Source organism: Monodelphis domestica, chromosome 6 (genome assembly GCF_027887165.1).
Source record: "Monodelphis domestica isolate mMonDom1 chromosome 6, mMonDom1.pri, whole genome shotgun sequence".
Lineage (NCBI taxonomy): Eukaryota > Metazoa > Chordata > Mammalia > Didelphimorphia > Didelphidae > Monodelphis > Monodelphis domestica.
This window is the reverse complement of record NC_077232.1, coordinates 127,874,212-127,897,405: the sequence shown is the minus strand read 5'-3', so window position 1 is coordinate 127,897,405 and position 23,194 is coordinate 127,874,212. Positions and strand designations below refer to the sequence as shown.

The 23,194-nt window shown below is 37.4% G+C and overlaps 1 protein-coding gene across 4 annotated transcripts in view; it reads right to left on the bottom strand.

Annotated features, from left to right (window-relative positions):
* N4BP2 (NEDD4 binding protein 2) overlaps positions 1 to 23,194 on the bottom strand; it is a 64,871-nt gene that overhangs the window by 29,547 nt on the left and 12,130 nt on the right. For all 4 annotated transcript variants that reach the window (XM_056802553.1, XM_007496542.3, XM_056802554.1 and 1 more), the window contains 4 exons: positions 16,761 to 17,091; positions 12,896 to 14,093; positions 3,485 to 3,609; positions 1,185 to 1,273 (listed from right to left, as the gene is read on the bottom strand). In XM_056802553.1, coding sequence (XP_056658531.1) covers positions 1,185 to 1,273; positions 3,485 to 3,609; positions 12,896 to 14,093; positions 16,761 to 16,983 — 1,635 coding nt within the window. In that variant the 5' untranslated portion in view covers positions 16,984 to 17,091. The remainder of the gene's footprint in view (positions 1 to 1,184; positions 1,274 to 3,484; positions 3,610 to 12,895; positions 14,094 to 16,760; positions 17,092 to 23,194) is intronic.

Here is a 23,194-nt window from a genome sequence, read left to right as displayed (position 1 = left end):
CCCAAATAGTCAGTAAGCTCTTTTTCCATTCAATTCCACATCCTGACACATTCAAACACTTTGAAACCAAACAAGGGATAGAGAAAAATAATATCCCTGCAATGGCCATACCCAGGGCCAAGTGTCTCAAGTGGCCACCCTACAGCAGGCATATAAGCAAAGCTGGGATAAGTCAGGGAACCAATACAAGTACAGTAGATGGGAAGAGAACACAACAAAAAACTGTTAAGGAAATTTAGTTTTTTTTAAAAAAAGGTCAATGTCTGAACCTAAAGAAAGTTCAAATTAAAAAGAAACTAAATAGAACAGGGGCAGCTAGGTGGTTCGGTGGATAGAGCGCCAGGCCTGGAGTCAGAAGAACCTGGGTTCAAATCTGCCTTCAGATGCTTCCTAGCTGTGTGATCCTGGGCAAGTCACTAAACCCCATTTGCCTAGCCCTTGCCCTTCTATCTTAAGAGTTGTTACTAAGACAGAAAGTAAGGGTTTAAAAAAAAAAAGAAGAAGAAACCAAAAGGATGCACTTGGAAATGACACAATCATCTGAGCCAATAGGAGGGGAATCATTTAGAAGGGCTCTGGATTTTCTCTCTAGAAGAGAGAAGGCACCATGGAGCAAGTGAAGACTTACAAGGATTCAAAGAAGAGAGAAGAAGAGATGATGCTTCCAGAGTGAACACTCCTCCAAAAGGAGCTTGCATAAAGTCTTATGTGTCAGCTCCCGGAGTGTCACTGTTGTCCATACCTATAGGTCAAGCCTTAACTAAAGTTAAAGGACTCTAAGCAAAATTCTTTCCTCAGACTTCAGAAAGTTGAAAAATATATTTAAATTAGCAAAAGTAGGGCATGCCACCAGAGTTTTGAATAGTGGGAAAGGAAATAAGCAAAAAATATCTGAAAGCAATTTATGATACAAAGCATTCTATACTTTTCTCATCTAATTCTTACAACTCCATGAGTTTTATTTGTCTCCTTTTAACACTAATGCTCAGAAATGTTCAATGACTTGGCCAAAGTCACAGACTAACAACTAAGTCTTCTGACTCCAAGCACAGGGTTCCTTCCACTCATCAAATGAGTCTAGGTTAAGGACCTCTAATGTGAGGGGACGAGGGAGAAGATTCAAAAGCAGCTCCCAATAATCTGAGTCTTGCTATTATAGGCCTTTAATAAATTATGATACTAACCAAAATTATATACGGCTTCATCTCCCATGCCTGTAGGTTTGTATTATCTATTATTACAGGAGAAACCTTCTTCTCTAGTGCTTCTTTAGCTGAAAGATATATATTGTTATGAAAAAGAAAATGACTTTTTAGTAAGCGGACATTCAGTATTATTTTGAACTTTTTAAAAGTAAAATTGAAATATTGGAAATATCAGGAAATGATTAACTGATCCACTCAAAAAAACACTAAAATTTGTGAGTACAAAAAAAGTTTAATGAAGAACAGTTTACACTACAAACTGATGAAAATAAAATCATAAAAACATTTTGTTAAATAATCAAATTTATAATCTTTAATATAAAATTTTGATAAAATACCAAAATACCCTTCAAAAGAACAAGAAAAGTTTTAAGTTCTTGATTTGAAACTAAACAAGCATTTTGAGATCTACATATACCACAAATGTTGAATGTGCAACTTTTAGAAAACATATCAACCTATGTTTAGAATATCACAGAACATGTCTTTTTAAAAACTCTGATACAACTTTATTTAAACTCTTATTTTCTGTTTTAGAATCGATACTGAGGAAGAGGAGGTGACAATAATTGATTGCTTTCCCATGGAAAGGCCCGCTCCAGTTTCAGGATGAGCTGGGAGATCAGACCAATGTGCGGGAGATCATGTAGGAAGAAGAGCTCTCCTAGTCAAAGTGTGAGGAAGGTGGCACCCCAACAAGATCTCTGACAGCAAAAAGAGCCGGTTGGGATGTGGAAGCTCTGGGTGCTCCTGGCCATTGTGGCACTGGCTCTTGACGAGTTACCTTACATAAGGCAGTCAGAGATGGAGTTCTGTCTCACAGAATAAAAGAGGTCTAAGCCATTTGCAATGGCGGGCCTATAGTTTCCATTGTCCCCTTGCAGGATTGATCAAGACAGAACTACATCCATCTCCCCACCCTCACCTCACTCCCCCTCTAATCCCATTTCCTGGCAGTCCCATCTTTGTGATCTTGGCTGACAGATCAGAAAGGCCCAAAGGGAGTTACTGTCACCAGACCTCTGCCTCCCACATGACCCTGAGCCCCTTATAACTAAATATCAGCTCAAGTAAAAAAAAAAGAGTGCTGAGAATTGATTCTAAGACAGAAGAGTGGAAAGGCGAGGCAACTGAGGTTAAGTGACTTGCCCAGGGTCACACAGCTAGGAAATGTCTGATGCCAGGTTTGAACCTAGGACCTCCCAACCCAGGCCTGGCTCTCTTTTCTACTGTGCTACCAAGCTGCCCCTGAAAACCCAGATATAATCTAAGTCCACATTAAGTAATTAGGAGGTTTAAGTTTGCCTTATATTTAAATTTTGTTGTTGTATATATATATTTTTGTTGTCTTTTTTTTTTTAACTTTCAAGAGATATTAAAGAATACAAAGGAAAGCACTCCCTCTACAGAGGTCTTACCTCAAAGGCAAACTAGGCTTCTAAATTTATTTTGCAATATCATCAAAAAAATAACAATTTCCCCATGTAGAAGAGAAAAGTGTACATCATGAATTCTTTAATGAATTACTATGGCTAGGAAATTTGAGCTTAACAAATAACCTATTCTAACAAAAGTTACCTTAGCTTTGGCTAATGTTAAAAATCTCCCTATAAAGAAAGATAGGGTTAGATGATATTCCACTAATGATTCTGATCCACCAACTGGGGGATATCAAGTGCGGCCCACCTGGAAAATACCAGAAATATACTGTTGTTGTTTAGTCATGTCTGACTCTATGGGACCCTATCGACCTTAGCAATCCACGGAGTTTCCTTGGCAAAGATACTAAAGTAGTTTGCCATTTCCTTCTCCAGGAGATTTTCAAGATCCTTTTGTCAGATAATCAGAGGTTAAGTGACTTGCTCAGGGTGACATAGCTAAGAATTCAGGTCTTCCTGACTCCAGGCCAACTCTATCCACTAAGTCAAAGCTGCCTCCTAGGCATACAGAGGTTAAGTGATTTGCCCAAGGTTAGGAAATGCCTGACAGTGGATTTGAATTCAAGTCTTCCTGAGTCCAGGCCTAAGGCTCTTAAAACACTGAGCCACAGGTGCCCTCTTTGGGACAAATAAGAAATGTATTTGCAGGGAGCAAATCCTCCTACAGAACAAAACAACTAACGCTACATCTGCCTACACACCTCTTGCCCTATGCAACCTGATAAAAGTATATGCATGGATTCCCCTCATAAGAGTCAGATACTTCAATATAGAAATGACAGTCGCTCTTTCCTTTAAATTAACATTAAGATGACCAGGCATTTAAGGTCCAATTCTTACCTCGTCTCTGGTTCCACTCATGTGCTTCACCCAATAAATTTCCATCAAATTGATACTGTCCATTTTTGTAAAAAAAATCATCTGAACTAAGTATAATTCCATTCGGATTCTCCTCTAGTAATTTCCTATAATTAAAATTAAATTCAATTAATGGAATTATTTTTAATTGATTTCTTAATTTTATATCCTTCTAAAAGACTATAATATATAAAATACAGAGAATGTTATTTGATGGGGACAGTGCAATGTTCTCCAAGGATCACATTTTTAAAAGAAAAGGAAGTATATGAATGCCAGAGAAACTAATCTTTTCTTCTTTGTTTAACTTATACCTCAAAAACATACTCAGAAACTTTCAGAGTAAAGTTCTACAGATTTGAAATTTAAGATTTAGCAAGAAAGCCTCTGTAATTTATTAAGTACATAGGAACATTATCAGTCATAGATATTTCCACTTCTAGACCAATGATACTTATTGGATCTCTGAAACCAATTGAAAAAGAAGACAAGAGAATTTAAGGCAGTCATATGTTAAACAGAAATCACGGTGGCACAAAATTAAATTAAGATGCTCAAAACTGGGGAGGGATCTAGAACAGTTTCATAAATTCAAAAGCTCTTCCAAAAATATTGACAAATCATGTGATAATATAAAGATGTTAACATATTAACACAATTTTAAAAATAAAAATACAGAATTCTCCCTCCAAAGGTCTTGATGTAGTTTTAATCCTTAGCAGATTCAAACTAAGATTTTCAGAATACGCTGTATATTTAGAACCAATGCAGGACAAATAAGTCACTGGGTAAGTCTACTGAGCAAACTACATGCACACAAGAACAAAAAAACATGGCAAACATTTGAGGTAGTAAAAATCTACTATGTAAAAGTTCAGTAATCTGTTTCAGTTACAATATTTAAACTTTTAAGAAAAGTTCACAGTGATGCATGCAAAAAGGAAAGTATGATATAGATGTTATCTTTGTTCCTTGACAAGATTCTATTTTATACATATATGCCTTCCCCTCTAACTGCCATCACCACCCCCACTTCTCCCATTCGTGAGTTCCTCCTGGGGCCTCCATTTTGGGTAGTCATCCTTCAATCCTCTCCAGGCTCTGCTTCTGCCCTTTCTGATATTCTTGTCAAATTTCAAAGATTTATTAGTACAGACCCTGGGGTGGCTAAATGTGGAAAGGCTCAACAAGAGGAGATTGGGTACTAAACAGTATGGGCCACAACTCATAAATAGTCTATGAAACCCATTAGATAGATATACAGAAATTTAAGAGTGACACAGAAAACAAAATACTCTCCATTTAGAAATCAGGAATCTGAAGTCCATTTTCTACATCACTACATTAAAGAACAATCACCAAAAATATCTTTTAATCATACGAGTGTTATATCAAACTATGTATTATATTAAATTTTCAGTATGTGATATTAACACTCTTCTAAAATACTGAAGCAAATGTTCCATATTTAATTAAATTATTTCAACTAATTAAAAATTAAATATAAATTAAATTCCAAAAAAATACCAAAAAAAAAACACCTTAATCCCTGAAATGGGGGAAAGGGGGGAGAGAGAGAATTGATTAAGCTCTAACTTAATTAAGACAAACCACAAACTTTAACTTGGCAGCAAAAATTCAAATTACAGGATTTGTGCCTACTGAGTTACTGTGCTAGGCATTGAAATTATGTTTTAAAAAATGTTTAAATAAGAATCTAGTCCTTGACATAAAAGACATCACAATCTAAATAGAGAGAAAATAAAACATGAATACAAGTAAGAAGACAACAGAACATGTTGAAGTAGTAAAAGGAGAAGCCACTGCAAACAAATTACTATAATAACTGAGGAAATAAAGGATCCTTTCAGGACAGGCTCCAAAGGCTTTGTGGCAGAACACAGACTTTTAAACCTAAAGGTGGTAGAGACTTCAAAGGCTATCTAATCTAAATCCTTCATTTTACAGTCATGGAAACTGCAGCCCAAGGAGCTTAAGTGACTTACCCAAGTCACACAAGCAATAAGCATCAGAGACAGAATTTGAACTCAAGGTTTCTGACTACAAAGACAGTATTCTTTCCTTTTTGGAGACAGAATTGACAAGTCTTTAGAACTTACAACAGAGGTGCAAGTGAGAGGGAAGAAGCAAGCCTGAATAATTGGACCAAAAGAAATAGGGAAGAGTAAAGAAAAAGGAAAAGAACCTATATGTACGAAAACACCAAAAGCAGCTCTTTCTGTAGTGTCAAAGAATTAGAAATTGAGGAGATTCTCACCAACTGGGGAATGGCTGAACAAGCAGCAGCATGTGGTTGTGATGAAGTGCTACTGTGCAAGAAGAAATGACAAGCAGGTGGGTTTCATAAAAACATGGGAAGTCCTCTCTGAACTGAAAAGTGGAAGAGCAGAACCAGGAGATCATTGCAGTCACAGCAGTATTGTAATGAGGATCAACTTGGATTGCATTAACTGCTCTTTTCAATACAACGATACAAGAAAATGCCAAAAGATTCATGATGAAAAAATGCCTTCCATCTCCAGTGAGAGAATTAATGAGTAGAAATCAAATTATTTTCTTGCTAAATTTTTAGTGGGCAATACAGCTAATACAGAAATGTTCTGCATGATTTCACTTGCATAACTGATCTATTGCTTGCCTCCTCAGTGAGTGGGGGAGGGACAGGAGAGAAGAATTTGGAACTAAAAAAATGTTTTAAATAATTAACAGGGAAGTTTGAAAGGGGATAAGTTTTCTTGGAGAAGGCATGGAGATGTTGTTATGAACATGATGAGTTCCAGGTGCAGGCTACTGGAAAGATAGAAATGTTAGGCAGAAGGTTAGGGCAGAGATTAGGCTTTAGTATATAGAAGGTTGTCAATGAAGTCATGAAATTACCAAAGGAGTATAAAAAGATAAGGTGACTGGGATATCTAAATTTAGGGCATGTAAAGTAAAAATGAACCAGGAGAAAAAATGATTGTCCCACAGTCCAAAAATGAGAAGAGTAAGTAAAAGCCAAGGGATATTACAGAAAATACTGAGAAGTATTGAGAAAAGGACATTGGGAAATAGAAATTGGGGTGCAGTGAAAGTGGGAAAGAGGAAGGTTCATTTTGGCATCCAAGGAAAACTTAATATTATGAATAGGGCTTAAATTCTGAATTTCCTTTTTGTTAAAGAAGTTGCTTCTAAATAAAGGTATCCCTTCCACATCATATCATGCATCAACATAAAAAAAAATAATAATTTTGGGGGAGTTTTGTGTAAGCCACAGACTACACAGAAAACATTTAGAAACTCAGAAATGCATACTTAGCCCCAAATTTACAATAACGAACTGTAAACACCCCATAAAAAAAAAAAGAAATAATTCAGACTTCTCTGGTATGAAGGGCCAAAAAATTATATGCAGATTTTCCAGATTGCAGGAAGAGGGTACTGCACCCCTAGCCCAAGACGTGGAAGAGATACCTAGATACTTATATAAGGAAGGGAACTAATCTTTCTTAACAACTAGCTCTCTATTAACTGAATGATTTCAAATCAGAGGAGGAAAGGCAGGATTTCTCTGCCTCAAAGACATGTCAATTTTTTTTTTTAAGAGTCAAATCCACAGAGAATCCCAAGATTCTTCTAAGAAGGTTCAGAGGTAGTAGAATTATTACCCCAGTTTAGGGGCTACTTTTTTTTCTCTGTAACACACATTTTTAATTTTATAATGAAAATTAAAAGTAAAAGAGGCTTCTCTTACTGGAAATATGCTTGACCACAAAGTTAGTTGTTAGAATTTTGCTACATTGCTAAGGAAACCTGTATGTTCCATATTGATTATAATATAGTCTAACCTCAAATTAAGTCACAAATCCTAGAATGACATTTCTTTTAAAATAAAAATTACACAGAATGAAAAATAACTACACAAAACTACAGTATACATATTTACTGAAAAGCTTTTACTTTTTGTTCAATTCAAATGTATTTTTATTTATCACTATCTTTTTATCTTCATCTTCTTTTTTTAAAACCCTTAACCTTCTGTCTTAGAGTCAATAACTGTGTATTGGTCCTAAGGCAGAAGAGTGGTAAGGGCTAAGCAATGGGGATTAAGTGACTTGCCCAGGGTCACACAGCTAGGAAGTGTCTGAGATCTTGAACCCAGAATCTCCTGTCCCTAGGTCTGGCTCTCAATCCACTGAATTGCCCCCTACCTTCATCATTTTTAACTATCCTTCCTAATCTTCTTCTAGTATGCTATCTTTATTACTGGAGCCAAGAGCTTAAATCACAGGACACATACAGGTTTTGTGGTAGATTAACAGTATATTTTGTTGTAACCATTCAGTTGTATTACTCCTCATGACCCAACCTGGGGTTTTCTTGGCAAGATACTGGAGTAGTTTGCCATTTCCTTCTCCAGCTCATTTTACAGATGAGGAAACTGAGACAAAAAGGGCAAGTGTCCGTGCCCAGATTTGAATTCAGGAAGATGAGCCTTCCTGACTTTAGGCCTGGCACTCTAATCACTATGTCACCAGGTCACTGCCCTTTATATGATTATATAATATACCTAGATCACAAATATTTTTTCAGTGAATGAATTCATGAATTACTTATGAAAATAAAATCTTGGGGGGGAGGGTATTAAAGTCACTATCATGATGTCATTATAATTTGACTTAATTTTGTGCATGTGAGTATAATCTTTACCTTTTTTTCATTAAAATTTTTTTTCTGGAGGCAGCTGGGTAGTTCAGTGGATTGAAAGACTGGCCTAGAGACAGAAGGTCCTGGGTTCAAATCTAGATTCAGACACTTCCCAGCTGTGTGACCCTGGACAAGTCACTTGACTCCCATTGCCTAGCCCTTACCACTCTTCTGCCTTGGAACCAATACACAGTATTGATTCCAAGATGGAAGGCAAGGGTTTTATTTTTAAAAAAATTTTTTTCCCATGGTTACATGATTCATGTTTTCTTCCTCCCGTCATCCCTTCCTCCTCCCAGAGTTGACAAGAAATTCCACTGGGCTATACATACGCTTTATCTTTCTTAAAGGTGGTCTCAGTGTAAGAGCTTTCGCCCTTCTCTGATCTCCCTTCCTCTGTTTTTTTATTTCTTCTCTTAATTATTCCCTCCTTTCTCTCTTATCTTCCCTCAAGATCTTCCCCTATGCTGACTTTTACCTTCAAAAATGTACAAGTTTTCTTCATCTTTATAAAATCATGCTAATTACTGCACTATTTTTCTACTTCCTTGTCCTGCCACACTTCTATAAAAGATTTTTAATACCTCTTCTGTTTCCATGTAATGACAATCCATTCTCTAAGTGATGGACTTCCAACCCATTATTCACGTAACAAACATGCATTTTTGAGCTAGATCTTTCTCTCCTTCCCTGTCTGTGCCATATTTGGACCACTGAGCATGGTTCTTTCCTCTTAAAATCTCTGCTAGCCTCTGTTCTGATGGTACTCTATCTTAGGTATTATCCTACCTCCTTCACTTCTTTGATTTCTTTAATGACTGCTCTTTTCCCTAGCTCCTAAAGACAATATGACTGTATTCTATCTAAGTTCTCTGCTCTCCAATCTCTGCAATCATTAGCTCAGACAACTGATTTTCAACTAGCTTGAATATCTTGTGTGGCACTCTTCTTGTTTCACACTCTTGCTCAATGCAGGTGATGTAAATTATGACCCAACAGCATTGAATGCTATATTGATTTTTAATTACCTTTATGTATTCTCCTGGACTATTATTAATGTACCCCAGATACTAGAGGAAAACATATTTCAAAGTAGCACTCCCATGATGTAAAACTCTTCAAGGGAAGTCAGTCCAAGGCAGATAGGTAATTCTCAAGAATGACATTCTAGGGACAGCAGGTAGTGCAGTGGATATAGAGCCAGATCTACAGATGGGAGGTCCTATATTCGAATCTGCACTCAGGCACTAGCTGTGTGACCTCTGGCAAGTCACCTAAGGCATATGCACGAAACCCCGACCCAGAAGCAGGTCGACTACGAATGATTTAGCACCAGGTGCCCCACATGCGCTCCGGGTGAGAGAAGGCCCCCCTTAGCAGCTGCTCTCTAGCCTCCGGCGTGAACGGCCCTCCACACTGGGCCCTGGCCCCCGAGGCCCCGAGGCCTCCCTGCCAAAATGGAGGGAGGGAGCACAGACGGGGGAGAGAAACAGAGTAAGAGGGAACAGTAGGAAAAAGCCTAGGCCAGCCTAATACAAAAAGGTGCTAAGTACCTATGAAGGTCAAATTAATCACTAAAAGGTAAGGCAACTTGCAAACTTGCAAGGGACAAGCTTAACCAAAGAGGTGTGAAGTTTTAGTCTACTCATGTGTGAATTACTCAAAAGTTTAGTCTACTCAGGTGTGAATTAAGAATGGTCAGTCCTGTGAAAACATCTACTGTGATTGGTAGATATGAAAACATAGGGGAGGTGATATAGGAGAAAATTCTCTTTAAAAGGAGGTCAGAAAGGCCTCTAAAGATTCAGCTTGCCAAAGCTGAATTGGAGGTCAGGAATCAGAGGAGGCTACTGGCTCTCTCTCTCTCTCTCTCTCTCTCTCTCTCTCTCTCTGTCTGTCTCTCTCCCTCCCTTCCTCTGTCTGTCTCTCTCCCTCCCTTCCTCCCTCTCCCTCTCCCTCTCCCTCTCTGTCTCGGTGGCTGAAAGGGAATGCAGCCTTGGAAGCTGAAGTGGAGCTTCCTGAGCTAAACTGGAGGGTCTCTCTGAAAACTAGAGTTTTGCTTGGAAGGATCTTGTGGTGAGTTATTAAAGACTGACTCATCTCTCTCTTAAGGCTCAGGCCTAGGCTGTGTTGGCTCCTTAAGGCCCTTCATACTTATTCCTCTCTTATTCTCTCTCCCTTTCCTTAATTCCTTTATTTGTATTAATTAAATCTCCATAAAACCCAGTTGACTTGGGTATATTTAATATTTAGGAATTTTCCCATGGCGACCACTATATTTTTTATTTGAAACCATATTTCCACAGTCACAGTTTAAGGCAACCACTCTTTTAACTGTAACATCAGGTAACAGGAAGTATCAAAGAACAGAATGAAAGGACAATGTCAAGAAAGCTAAAGCTCAGAAATTACTAAGGCTGCTGAAAAATAACAAAAGCAATAAAATGAGCTTTAAAATAACAACCACCTATATTGCAAAAAAAAAAGGAGAATGGAATCATCACATGAGGTGAATAGGAAAAATAACTGAAAATCAAGCAGATATTTAGAGCTCCTCGATCCTTATTCTTTTCCTAGCTTTTATGTCAAAGACAGAACAAAAACTATTGACATATCCAATACAAATAAGGAAATATTAAGGGTCACCTGATCTAGATGAAGCATATCTTTATGTACTAAAAGAACTGGAAGATGTGACTGCAAACCTACAATCAGTGAACTCTACAGTGAATAGCTGGAGAAAATGAAAACAGCACCAGATTGGAGAAAGGCAAACACACTAAAACAGAGAGAAACAAGAAAGGCAGATGATAGACCATGAGTTTGACTGCAACATGGCTTCAGCAAAAACAGGTCATGTTTTTCTTTTTAATAAGGAAGCAATTAATGACAGGGGTGGGAATGAAGGGTGCATATCCAAAATGCCTGTGATATAAAAATGAAAGGTATTAATAAAACTTTTTAAAGTGAAAATATTACACTACACTAACATGATATTCCTTTTTTTTTTTTTGCAGAATGCGGCTTTGTTTACCTACGTTTTTAGAAGTATTTGAAAAAGATGCTTATCCTTGTGAAGAAGACAAAGAGAAGTAGGCTTGACAATGATAAAACTAGGTAGATTCAGGACTGGTTAAATAAATGATCAGACCCAAAGAGTAATCATGAATGACTGGACTGGGAAAGTCTCTAATGTAAAAAGCCCTATGTGTTTGTTCCTATGCTCGTTAATATTTTAAGCAATGACTTTAATAAAGGCAAAGATGGCATGCTAATCAAATTGGAATATAAAACAAAGCTAGGAGGGATAACTAATGTACTGGATTATAGATTTAGGGTCCACAAAGTCCTCAATAGGTATGATCTAATAAAAATAAACATTAATAGGAATAAAAAAGCCTTACATAAGTGTTTAGAAATTCAACTCCAGGGGGCAGCTGAGTGACTCAATGGATTGAGAGTCAGGCCCAGAGATAGGAGGTCCTGGGTTCAAATTTGGCCTAAAACATTTCCTAGCTGTGTGATCCTGGGCAAGTCACTTAACTCCCATTGCCTAGCCCTTACCACTCTTCTGCCTTAGAACCAATACCCAGTATTGATTCTAAGACAGAAGGTAATTGTTTAAAAATAAAAAAGACATTCAACTCCATAAATATAAAGGAAAAAAATGGGGAGCTCTGGGGAGTTGAGAGGTGTTCTTTGTTTGGAGAGATGTCAGTGAGATAAGGCAGCTAAGAAAGCTCATTCAATCTCAGGTTACATTAAAAGAGGTTAAGAATATCCAGATGCAGTAAGGGGAGGGTCCCCCAACATTCTGCTCTAATCCAGTTACATATGGAGTATTGTGTTTGATTCTAGGCACCACATTTTAGTAATTGAGAGCAACTATTAAGAAAACAAGCAGGATAGTAAAATACATCAAGATCATAGAATGTGAGAATCAGTGGGAAAAAAATGGAAAAAAAGACTGAGAGGAAATAAAATGATGAATTCCTTCCAGAATCTTCAGAACTATTGTGTGTAATAGGGGTTAGATTCTAACAGGCATAACTATGAGCAATAAGAAGTTATTGAAAAGAAAATGTTAAGAAAAAAACTTCCTAGCATATGCCAAATTGAAATGGTCTGCTTTCATTAGCAGTGAATTTTCCATCATTAGAGGTCTTCCAACAAGACTAGAAAACCTTTTTTCAGTTCAGTGGTGTGCCTTGACTTTATATTCATTAAATTATTAACTTGTTTCCCTCAACCAGTGTGAGCTCCTTGACAATAGGGACTGAGTTTCTTTTTCTATTCATATCCACACAGTTTAGCACAGGGCTGGGTGCAAAATAGGCATTTATTTGCCTAAAACTGAACTCATAGTCCTACCCACTAACTTCCCCATTTTTCCTAATGATATTTAAAATAAACTGTAGGCTCAATAACTTGGAATCATTTCTTCCTCATTCTCCTTGGCCTTTCAAAAGAAACTTGAAAAAATCTGGCAGAAGCATTCTGAGGAAAAAGCATCATTAGGTACAAGCATAGTGTTAAGAAAATAAATTTTCAGGGAAAAAAAGCTATATTTCATCATTCAATTAAAATATTTTGCTCAGTATTAGATAATATAGAGAAAGCCATTACAAAGGTGCCATAAATACTCAAGCTATTAGTCATCCTAGATATGTAATAGAAATATTATACCTTGCCAAAAAGGATTTCCCAGATCCTGGAAGCCCTCTGAGTAGCACAAGTGTTTGGCCTATGTAAGGGGTTTTTCTTCGAACAGTATGAGAAGCAGGAGGCTCTTGTACTTGATAAGGATTTCCATCTTGATTTCTCCATGCCACTGGCATCGGCAGTGAAGCATTTCTATCCCAGGCACTAAAAAGAACTGGGGGTGGCAGAGAAGCACAGACTCTTCCGGGTTCACAGTAGTCAAAAACAGGTATCATAGGCTGAGGACTGGCTGCAACTGGAGCAATGAAGCTACGGACCCCTTGGAAAGGTTCAAAGGCAGAAGCCATTGGATTCCAGGAAGTCTGTGGTAGCACTGGAGGAGGTGGCAATGGGGTTATTCCAGGACAAAAGCTGAAGTCACTTCCCTGTGCTGGTAGTTCTGAATGATTTTGTGGCTTGAATGCAAATCCTTTGGATGATGTAAACAAATTAGGGACAGAAACACTATTCTGATCACCACATGTGCCCATTCTATCTTCAGTCGGGTCTGAAATCTGTACAAGAGGATTGACAGCAGTCCTTATTTCATTTGTATCCAAACGTACACAGGTTTGAGAAGGCTGGCATCCAAAATTCTGAGCATCTGAAAGTGTATTTTGAGTTTGACTGGGGTTAACATATAACACTAGAGAATCATTTGGTTGAGTGAAAAAGCTATTAGGCTGGGCATCCATAGGATTATTATTAGTTAAAGACCATATAGCATCCTTTTTACAATTTCTGGACTTGCTCAAATCTGAATGTAAAGTTAGATGTTCTGAATTTAATACAGAAGAATTTTCAAATGTTTCAGAGTCCATTTCTGATTTTTGCAGAGGAAAACTCCTTCTGCTGTCACCGGTGCCACCAAAACTGTGTTCCAAAGGCAAAAGTGACTGTGTAGACACTTGGTCATTTGAAGCATAATTCAATTTCTCAAATGCATTTTGTATTAAAGAATCCAAGTCTTCAGTAAGTCGCATATCAGAGAATGTATCTGCTACTTGAGAGCTATCTTCATCTTCTATATGAGGATGTTTTTCATTCATTTCATTTCCTTCAGCAAGATGCTGATTAACAAAAGCAAGTGGTGTTGCAACTGACTCCAATATTAAGCTTTTAGAGGCTGGCATTCCTTTGGCACCAGTGGACAGTTCTAAGAGACAATCCATAGCATTTTCAACTGTTCATGAAGAGAAGGATAAAAACATTATGAACAGGGCAAAAAATGTATATAGGATGACAGAGTTAGAGCTGGAAGGAATCTTAGTAGCCAGTGAATTCAACCCCATAATTTTACAGATGAGGAAACTGCTGTGAAAAGAAGTTATCTGACTTGACAATAAATGTTTGCAAGTCTGCCCTCTATTTGCTACACGTTACTTCTCTTCGAATACATTTCAAAGTATGGTGAGTTTTGCATTGGCTTACTGTTAGATGAGTTTGTAAAAAGCAATTTACATAAATCTGATCTTAACAACAGCCCTGTAAGGCAGAACGACCAAAAGCATTATTAACACCATTTTACAGAGAGGAAAAAAAAAGAGAAAGTTAAATAATTTGCTTGTGATCAAAAAGCTAACAAGTTCTAATTCCATGACCCTCCTGATTCCAAATCTAGTGCTACTTTGGAGAGGGGCCTGCCCGCTTTGTCCTCTCCCAGCTGTGGTTCTCACTCTATTTTACCACCATGCTTCCTCCTCTCCCTCCACATCTTGAGCTCCTGCAAGGGCACTATCTCTCCTGCCCCATCCCAATTCTCATCACTTTTCAGCTCCCTACTGTAAGGTGTCTGCCTCTATTGGAAGATCAGCTACTGGAGGGGGCAGGGATAATCCCTAAACACAATGCTTGGCATACAGGAAGAGCTCAATCTGGCTTTTGACCTCATCATTCAACTGAAACAGTCTTTTTCAATGTTACTGATCATCTCTAAACTGCCAGATCTAAAGGCCTTTTACCAAACCTCAACCCTTCTTGACCTATCTAGAGAATATGGCACGGATAGCTTCTCTGCAGGACTCTTGGTTTTCCTCCTACCTTTGTGACTGCTCCTTCTTGGGTTGATTAGCACATTGAGTATTCCCTCCCTAGGGATACCACATACATGCTGCCCTTGGCCCTCTTCTTTTCTCTCTCTCTTTCTGTCTCTCTCTGTCTCTGTCTCTTTCTGTATGTATCTGTCTCTCTCTCTCTCTCTCTCTCTCTCTCTCTCTCTCTGTCTCTCTCTCTCTCTCTCATCACTTGGTGACTCCTCAGCATCCATGGGTTTAATGAAGATCTATCTCTAAAAAGATGGCTGGATTTGTAGATCCAGTTCTAGACTCTCCTGAGTTTTAGTCCTGCATCTCCAACTACATATTAGATGTAGGCATCTCAAAATTAATACATTCAAAACTTTTCCCTGTAAATAAATCCATCCCCTTTCCAAATTATCTATTTCCAAATATATCTACCACCAGAATTTTTCCAGTAACCATGTTTACAACATTGCCATTCTCTTGATATTGTGATTATCCCTCATCCCACACAGTCTATCAGTGGAAGAACCTTGTTTCTGCCTCCATAATGTCTCCCCTGCTTTCTTCTCCTGCAGCCAGCACATTCAGTGAGACCCTTATCACCCTTCACCTGAACTATTGAAACAGCTTACTAATGGGCCACCCTGTATTTACTATCTGTCCTCTCTAATCCATCCACCACACAAAAATAATTTTCCTAAAGCTGAGATCTGATTGTGTCACTGTCCCTTTCAATAAACTCCAACTGTTTTTGAAAGCTGTTAACAGTGTGGTCCTAACCTACCTTTCCCAGACTCTATATATAGCCCAGGTAAACTGGCCTTACTACCCTCTTCACATAATATTCTCTCTGTCTCTCTCTCTGTCTCTGTCTGTCTCTCTCTCTCTCTCTCCCCCTCTCCCCTACGCCCCCTTTTCTTTTCTCCCTCCCTCCCTCTCCCATCGTCACCCTTTGGTTTAAAATCCTGTTTCCTTTAGAGATCTGCTCAAATGCTCCCTTAAACAGGAAGCCTTCCCTGTTACTCTACTCTTAGTTGTTGGTGCCTTCTCAGAGTCACATGCACTTTACATTTGCTTTTTTAATCTATTTAACATGTGCTTATCTGCATGCACACTTCCTCTCGAAATCAAAAATAAGCTTCTAGAGAGTAGGAACTGTTTCATTTGTCTTTATATCCATAGGACATAAAAAACACAGTGCTCTGTATACAGTAGGCACTTAATAAATGCTTATTGACTGTGTGTTTTTCCAGTTTGAATTCTGTTTAATTCTATGTCCTTGTCATGATAACTGTGATTTGAAGTACCCATTAGTTTCAAATAGAGTACTCTCCTCACATAACTATTCAATTTATGGAATTTTGTGTTAATGTGACTTTTAAATTAGGAAAACAACATATGTCTACATGTAAATGGTTCCTTGAGTTGAGTAAGTTAAATCAACACTTACAGAATTTTGCATGCTAATAACTCTTTTGTCCTTAACTTCCTCCTTCTAGTTAGTTACCATGGTTGGAAGGAAAAGCTATACTTTGCAATACTTATCACAGGGCCAATTGCAAAAATGTGCTCATCTATTATTAAAAAAACAAATGAACTTAATTAGGTGTCTCCCTTCTCAAACTTCCCAAATATTTGTTTCATAGAGAATGTCTCCAATAGCAATTTCTCAGACCAAATTCTAATTTCCTTCAGAAAATAATCCTGACATAAAATAGAACCTTTAAGATCATAGTCAACAGATAACCTTTTCTAAACTCACTTCTAGTTCTATTAGAAAAAGGACAAGAATGAAATACAAATAATTCAAAATAGCTCATTTCTCTCACCTTTGAAATCACATTCTGAAAGCATCAAATAAACTACATCAGGATCCAGGTCAGAAAACATCTCTGACAAACTGTTTAAGAGTTTCTCTTTGTCAACATTTGGCTGAGGCGGTGTAGGCAGAGTTGTCAGCTCCTCATGGTGAGCAATATTGGATGCAACATCCTCTGTGTTCAGAGACTTCCTAGCAGGACTTCCACCAACATTTTTCCTTTTCCTTGGCATTCTGCTTTCTAAAAACCAGGTCCTTTCTTATTCAAGTTGAATGATATTTAAGTCATATCTCAGAGGAAACAGGGCCAAATAGCTTGCATAATCCAATAGTAACAGGGCCTAAGGCATATTGAAAAAAAAAGAAAAGGCAGAATTACTCAGATTGGATGACTATAACTTTATTTCAAGGTTTTTCATTTAACTTTTACACCCGTAAGAAGCAAATTGGGATACCTTTTAAAGCAAGAATCATATTCTCCAATGGATAAATGTTCAAAAATATGACCTAGCATTTTTTAAGAAATGTGAGTTATCAATATGAAAGAAAGCTCTAAATCATTAACAGTAAGAAAATTGCATAGCTAGAAGGTACCAAAAGATGACAAAAATAAAAAATAGCAACTAGTAGAGAGGTAATGAATGGAAAGATAGAGACAACAATGTACTTCTAATGAAAATCATGCCAACCTCAAAAAAATCACTAAGTAGTTAAGTATATATTATATATAAAAATAAAAGTATATATTAAGACCCAGTGATACCACCACAACAGACATAACTTATGGAGGAAAAGACCCATATATACAAAAACATTTATGCCAGTATTTTTATTGTAGTAAAGAACTGGAAATCAAGTGGATTTCCACTGATTATGAGATAAATGAAAAAACAGTATATGAATATAACAGAGTATCACTAGTGTTATACAAAATGAAAAACAGGAAGATTTCTCAAATTTGAGGAAACTTGTATCAAAATGATACAGAGTAAAACCAGATCAATTCACATGACTACTATAAAGAAAAATAATACTGAAAGATGTCAGAACTTGTATGAGTGTAGTAACTAATAGCAGAACTCAATCTCACAGGAATGATGATAAATAAAGCACTAAGGCTCAGTAAGGAGAGAGCTAGGCCTAGAGACAGGTTGTGAAATGTGCTGGGTTCAAATCTGTTCTCAGATACTTCCAAGCTCCGCAACCCTTGACAAGTCACTCAACCCAACCCCAATTACCTATCACTTACTGTTCTTCTGCTTTGAAACCCAATACCTTGTATTTTTTTTAAAACCCTTACCTTCCACCTTAGAATCAATGTTTTTTAAAGGGTTTTTAAAAAACTACAATTCTAAGTCAGAAGGACAGTAAGGGTTTGGCAATGGGGGTTAAGTGACTTATCCAGGGTCACATGGCTAAGTGTCTGAGGCCAAATTTGAACCCAGGACCTCCCGTCGCTGGGCCTGGTGCTCAATCCACTGAGCTACCCAGTTGCCCTCCTCCCCACCCCAATACCTATTATTGATTCTAAGACAGAAGGTAAGAGTTAAAAAAAATTTTTTAAGGATTTCCATTGAAAAAAATTAGCATACATATGAAGGTAGCAATTCCAAAATGTATGTGATGGCCACACAAGTGTTCTAGAATTGTACTAAAAATTTTTCAAAAACTTCAAGTAAAAAGAATATGATGAAAAAGCAAGTAAAATTAGCAAGATACTAAAAATTTATGTTACACACTAAACCTCAAGCAGTAGCTTCCTTATAGAAAGAGACATATACTAATCAGTTTTGGTCAATGTATCTTGCTTAACTAAACTTTTCTGTTAAAAGGAAGAATATTATGCAAGTGACAGCGATTTAAAAAAACAAGATTCTTTTTCTTTAAAGCAGCTTCCTTTATTTACTTATATAATAATAGTCCATTACCATAACATAATTCAATTCAGATGAAAATATGTTGAAAAAAATATAACTAACTCTAAAAGCAAACTTTCCTTTTTTGAACAAAGCTTCTCTGCCCAAACTTTTCTAAACTAACTTCATCTAGAAGCAATTATTATAACAACATGAAGTACATATGTACCTATAACTATGTGCATAACACATATGTATGTGCAGCCTTCATATAATCAGATATTATTTTAACTAATACATTATAATGTTTCCCTGAATATAAGCTCATTCTTTATTGTTCCATAAAGTGCAATTTGGGGAAAGTCATTTATGTCTTGACTGTAAAAATTCCAACATGAATTCCTCTCTAATTCAATTAAAAAACAATAGTAAATCAGATAAGGCTTTCAGCAACCTAAATAAAAAGACCAAGAATATTATTATAGTTCAACATTTGTATATATTCTAGATAGTATCAATAAACAGCACAATTTAATTTTAAAAAAACCTCTAGCTATATCTGTCTATAGCTCCCAACTCAGCTATTAGCTTCTCTAACCCAAGCCAATCACTTAACATTTCTTGCCTCAAGTTTCCTCATCTGTTAAACAGAGATAATGTCCTACCTACCTCAAAGGTTGGCTGAAATGACAAAAACCAGTATTTCAAAAAAGTGAAAATGTCCAAATATAAGATATTTAATTTTCATGACTGCCTCAACTGTTAAAATATGCAAGGAAAAAAAAATATCTTCCTTGATTCTCCAGTAAAGTTGAAGAAGTGAAGTCTGAATATGTTTCTCTGATAATCTTTCAGAGGAAAGAAAAAACAAGGAAAAAACATTCACATTTCACTTATTCTTTGATTTAGGTATGGATTGTGTATCACTAAAATAACAAGTGTTCCAAATAATATTTACCATAAACTAACCATAACTGTCAATAACTGTTTTTTCACTTGCTATGAATTTTTACCTAGTTGCCCTCCAAATCCTACCTACAATTCAATATTCTACATCTAAATTTGCAATACTTTTTTTAAAGCCTAGAATCATAGTTTTAGAACTAGGAACCTTAAAGGCTATCCGAGCCCAACCCAGAAGTATTCTGGTAAATATTTAAATGTATCTGCATAAGTCTAGACAATCAAAACAATAAACCAAGTCCAGATTTGTAGACTACTGGTTTGTTGTTGGTTTTTAACCCCTATTTTTTCTCTTAGAATCAATGCTGTTTTGGTGGGATAGGCAATGGGGGTTAAGTGATTTGTCCAGGTTCATACAACTAGGAAGTGTCTGAGGCCGAATTTGAATGTAGGATCTCCTGTCTCTGGGCTTGGTAATCTCAATCTACTAAACCACTCAGCCGCCTACCTACACTACCGATTTCTGAGCTATAAATGCCTGCTCTAAAAATGTAACAATCTCCTCTAAAGATTGGGTCTGAGCTGTAGTCAGCTCAGGCTAGAGCCTTCCTAACCTCTTTACATGGGTGCTAAGTGGGAAAACTAGGATTCAAACCAGGTTCTTTATTCAATATCCCACAGTCCTTCCTCTATGTCACTTCAAATTCAAAAGTAACAGGTACAAAAGTTTAATTAGGAAGGCTTCAGGTGCATCTATGCTCTGGTTTTCCTCAGCACTTGAAAAGACTCTCTCTTAGCTGCTGCTGAGCAAGGAAACCATCTCCCCTTCCCCCCAAAAAAAGTTATTATAATAAATTAAATGCCAGTTTGATCCTTACAATTTACCTCCTTATCCTGCTTCCCAATACATTTAGAAGTAATTTCTTTCAAGTATATAATTTTGTTTCCATTAAGAACTTTACAGCAGTGTTCTTTATTTTGCGCTAATTTTTATTCGCACATAGGTCTAAATTGAAGGGTTCAGAATAAAGAAAATGTTTGCATTTGTAACATTTTGCTTTTCTATTTTTTCTTTAGTAATGAAAACAGAATTACACTTCTGTTGCAAAGCAGAACTTGTTCCTTTAATTCCCTAAAGGTAGAGGCTCCAGAAATCTTTGCTTAAGGTTATCAAATTCTATAGGCTCTAGAAAGACTATGCAAATATTGTGTTGACCTATTATAGCATAGAACTGTGATGGTAAACTTTTTAGAGAAGAAGTGCCACCTGACCTCCAGAGTGCTGTAGCACCCCTCCCAATCTCATTCACCCCTAAACCCCCACACCCCAGACAGGGAAGGAGGAAGTGCTCCCATTGGGCTGCTGGGCAGAGGGGCGGGGGATGTGAGGAAAATCGTCAGGCACATGGAAAGGGGGAAGGGAACAGCTCCGCCCCAAGTCTCTCAGGCTTTCTATTACCAAACTCTGCTGGGTAACTGCAGGCATGCCCATAGACAGGGCTCTGTATGTTCTTTTTGGTATATGTGTCAGAGGTTTGCCATCATGGAGAAAGAACAATAAAGGAACATGGGCTTTGGATTCAGGAAATAAGAAGGCTTAAGTTGAGTCAGATCACTACAAAATTCTTTCTCCTTTTGTCCCATCAACCAATTATATTGCTCAAAAATCTAAAATTGTAGATGTGGAATAGAAGGTAATAGATCACTATTCTACTTTCTGACCAACATAAGAGATGAGATTTTTCCAATACAAAAGGCGGAAGTTCGAAAAGGTCCTTTGGAGCTATCACATAAATACTTCAATCTAGACATACATAAGCTACAAACTCGATTGAGTGACAAGGCCTCCAGAGGGTATATTTCCCTAAGTTGACTGGTTTCCACCAAGCATCAGTGGTGTTCCCTCCATCTACCCACATCCATTTGTCGTCTTAAACTTGCTGTTTCCCATCTTTCCCCACTGGAGCATCTACACAGGTATAATAGAGATGTAAAGCATGCAGTCTTCTCCCACAGGGCCCATGAATCAGTTGAGGACCACAGGATGAACTGCTAAAAGGGATCTTTAAATTCAACCTGGTTTATCACTCTTCATGATGTGGCCTGGCCTTGGCTTTCCCTTCTTAGCTTTGAATTTTATTCCTGGAGGATCTTCTCCTATACCTTTACATTCAAAGGTCAGTTCAAATCTCACGCCTTCCCTTTGGAAACTACCTTGATTATAACTTATCTCTCTTTTTGCCTCAAACAGGGATAGCACTCATTACCTTTAGTACTGATCTGGCATTGATCATTTACTACATTATTATTATTTCACAGCTATATTATAGCTTGATGGCAAGGCCTAACTCCATTCAGCAAAGCTGTGGAGAAAACAGACCCTCAGAAACACTGAGGCCATACATAGCTCAGCTAAAGTCAGACATGTAGCCCATGCCTCACCTGAGGCTTCAAACCCTCACCACTCTACCTGGCTGTAACTGTATGTTCTTACAAAAAAACCTACTGAAGCAAGCATTCTCTGGAAACCTGGGTTAGATGGTTACATATTGACATATTGATTTGTTAGCCTATAGAAAACTCTGTCTAGATTCCAGGAAGTAAACCAAATCCTTTGTACCAAACTTGTAAATCATTACTTTCCATTGTGTATGTGAAAAGCTTACCTAATCCCTCAACCTGTAACAGTCTCTCTATAAAATAATAGCTGTGATCAATAAACTTGCCTTGACTCGTGACCAACCTGTCATGGCCCTCCTGATCCCATCTCTACTCATCATCTTTCCCACCCCATCTTGGCACCCACAATAACTTTGTAGGCAGATCTTTCAGGTCTCTACAGGTGGTGCCCAATGTGGATTCTCAGATGGCACATCCAGGAGTCACAGGTAGGAGAGACCTTCCCCCTTTGACAGAGGGTATATTTTTAGGGCAGGAGGGCAATAGATTTCCAGAAGATTTTGTAAATCTGGAAGCTTGGCAAAAAGTGGGAGATAAGATTAGAGATCACTATTCAGCAGTATCTGCTAATAAACTTTCACTATGGAGGTTGATAAATTATTGTTTAGAGCCCATCTTAATGATCCTTCCTTCCCATGCCAGCTGTTAGAACTAAGATTACAAAAGCATCTTCTTTGTACCCAACATTGACTTTAGACTAGGCTCCTCTGAGAGATCAGAATATTGAACTTGAGCAAGGAAACTTAAAATTCAAAGACAAGGCAGTTTTTTCCTCTCTCAGAAACGGCCAATTCAAACCGACAAAACCCTTTCCATACCACCCTCTACCCCACAGTGGCTGGCTACTCCACATTCCTTTCCTCAAGCTAGAAAAACTGGTTCTGCCCAGTTTTTTGAAAGGTTCCATTTAGTAATACCATAGAACATTTAAAAACTATAACACCTGAAGCCCAAAAAGCCCTGCACCTAGTTAAATCAAGCTCTTTCTGAAGCTTAGTTTCTTCTTTCTATTGTTGCTGTCTCAAAAACCCCTCAATTTCTCAGAAGAAAACTGTATGTTGATTAGGAAATAAACTTAGAAAAACTTTCAGACTTCTCCATATAGCTAGGGTCTGTCAGAGCATGAAAAGAAATAATTTAGCAATGTCAAACTTAGCTTCTCACAAAATTAACCCTTTTTCTGACTAACTAGCTCCTGAAATGTAAAAAGCCTGTTCAAATCAAT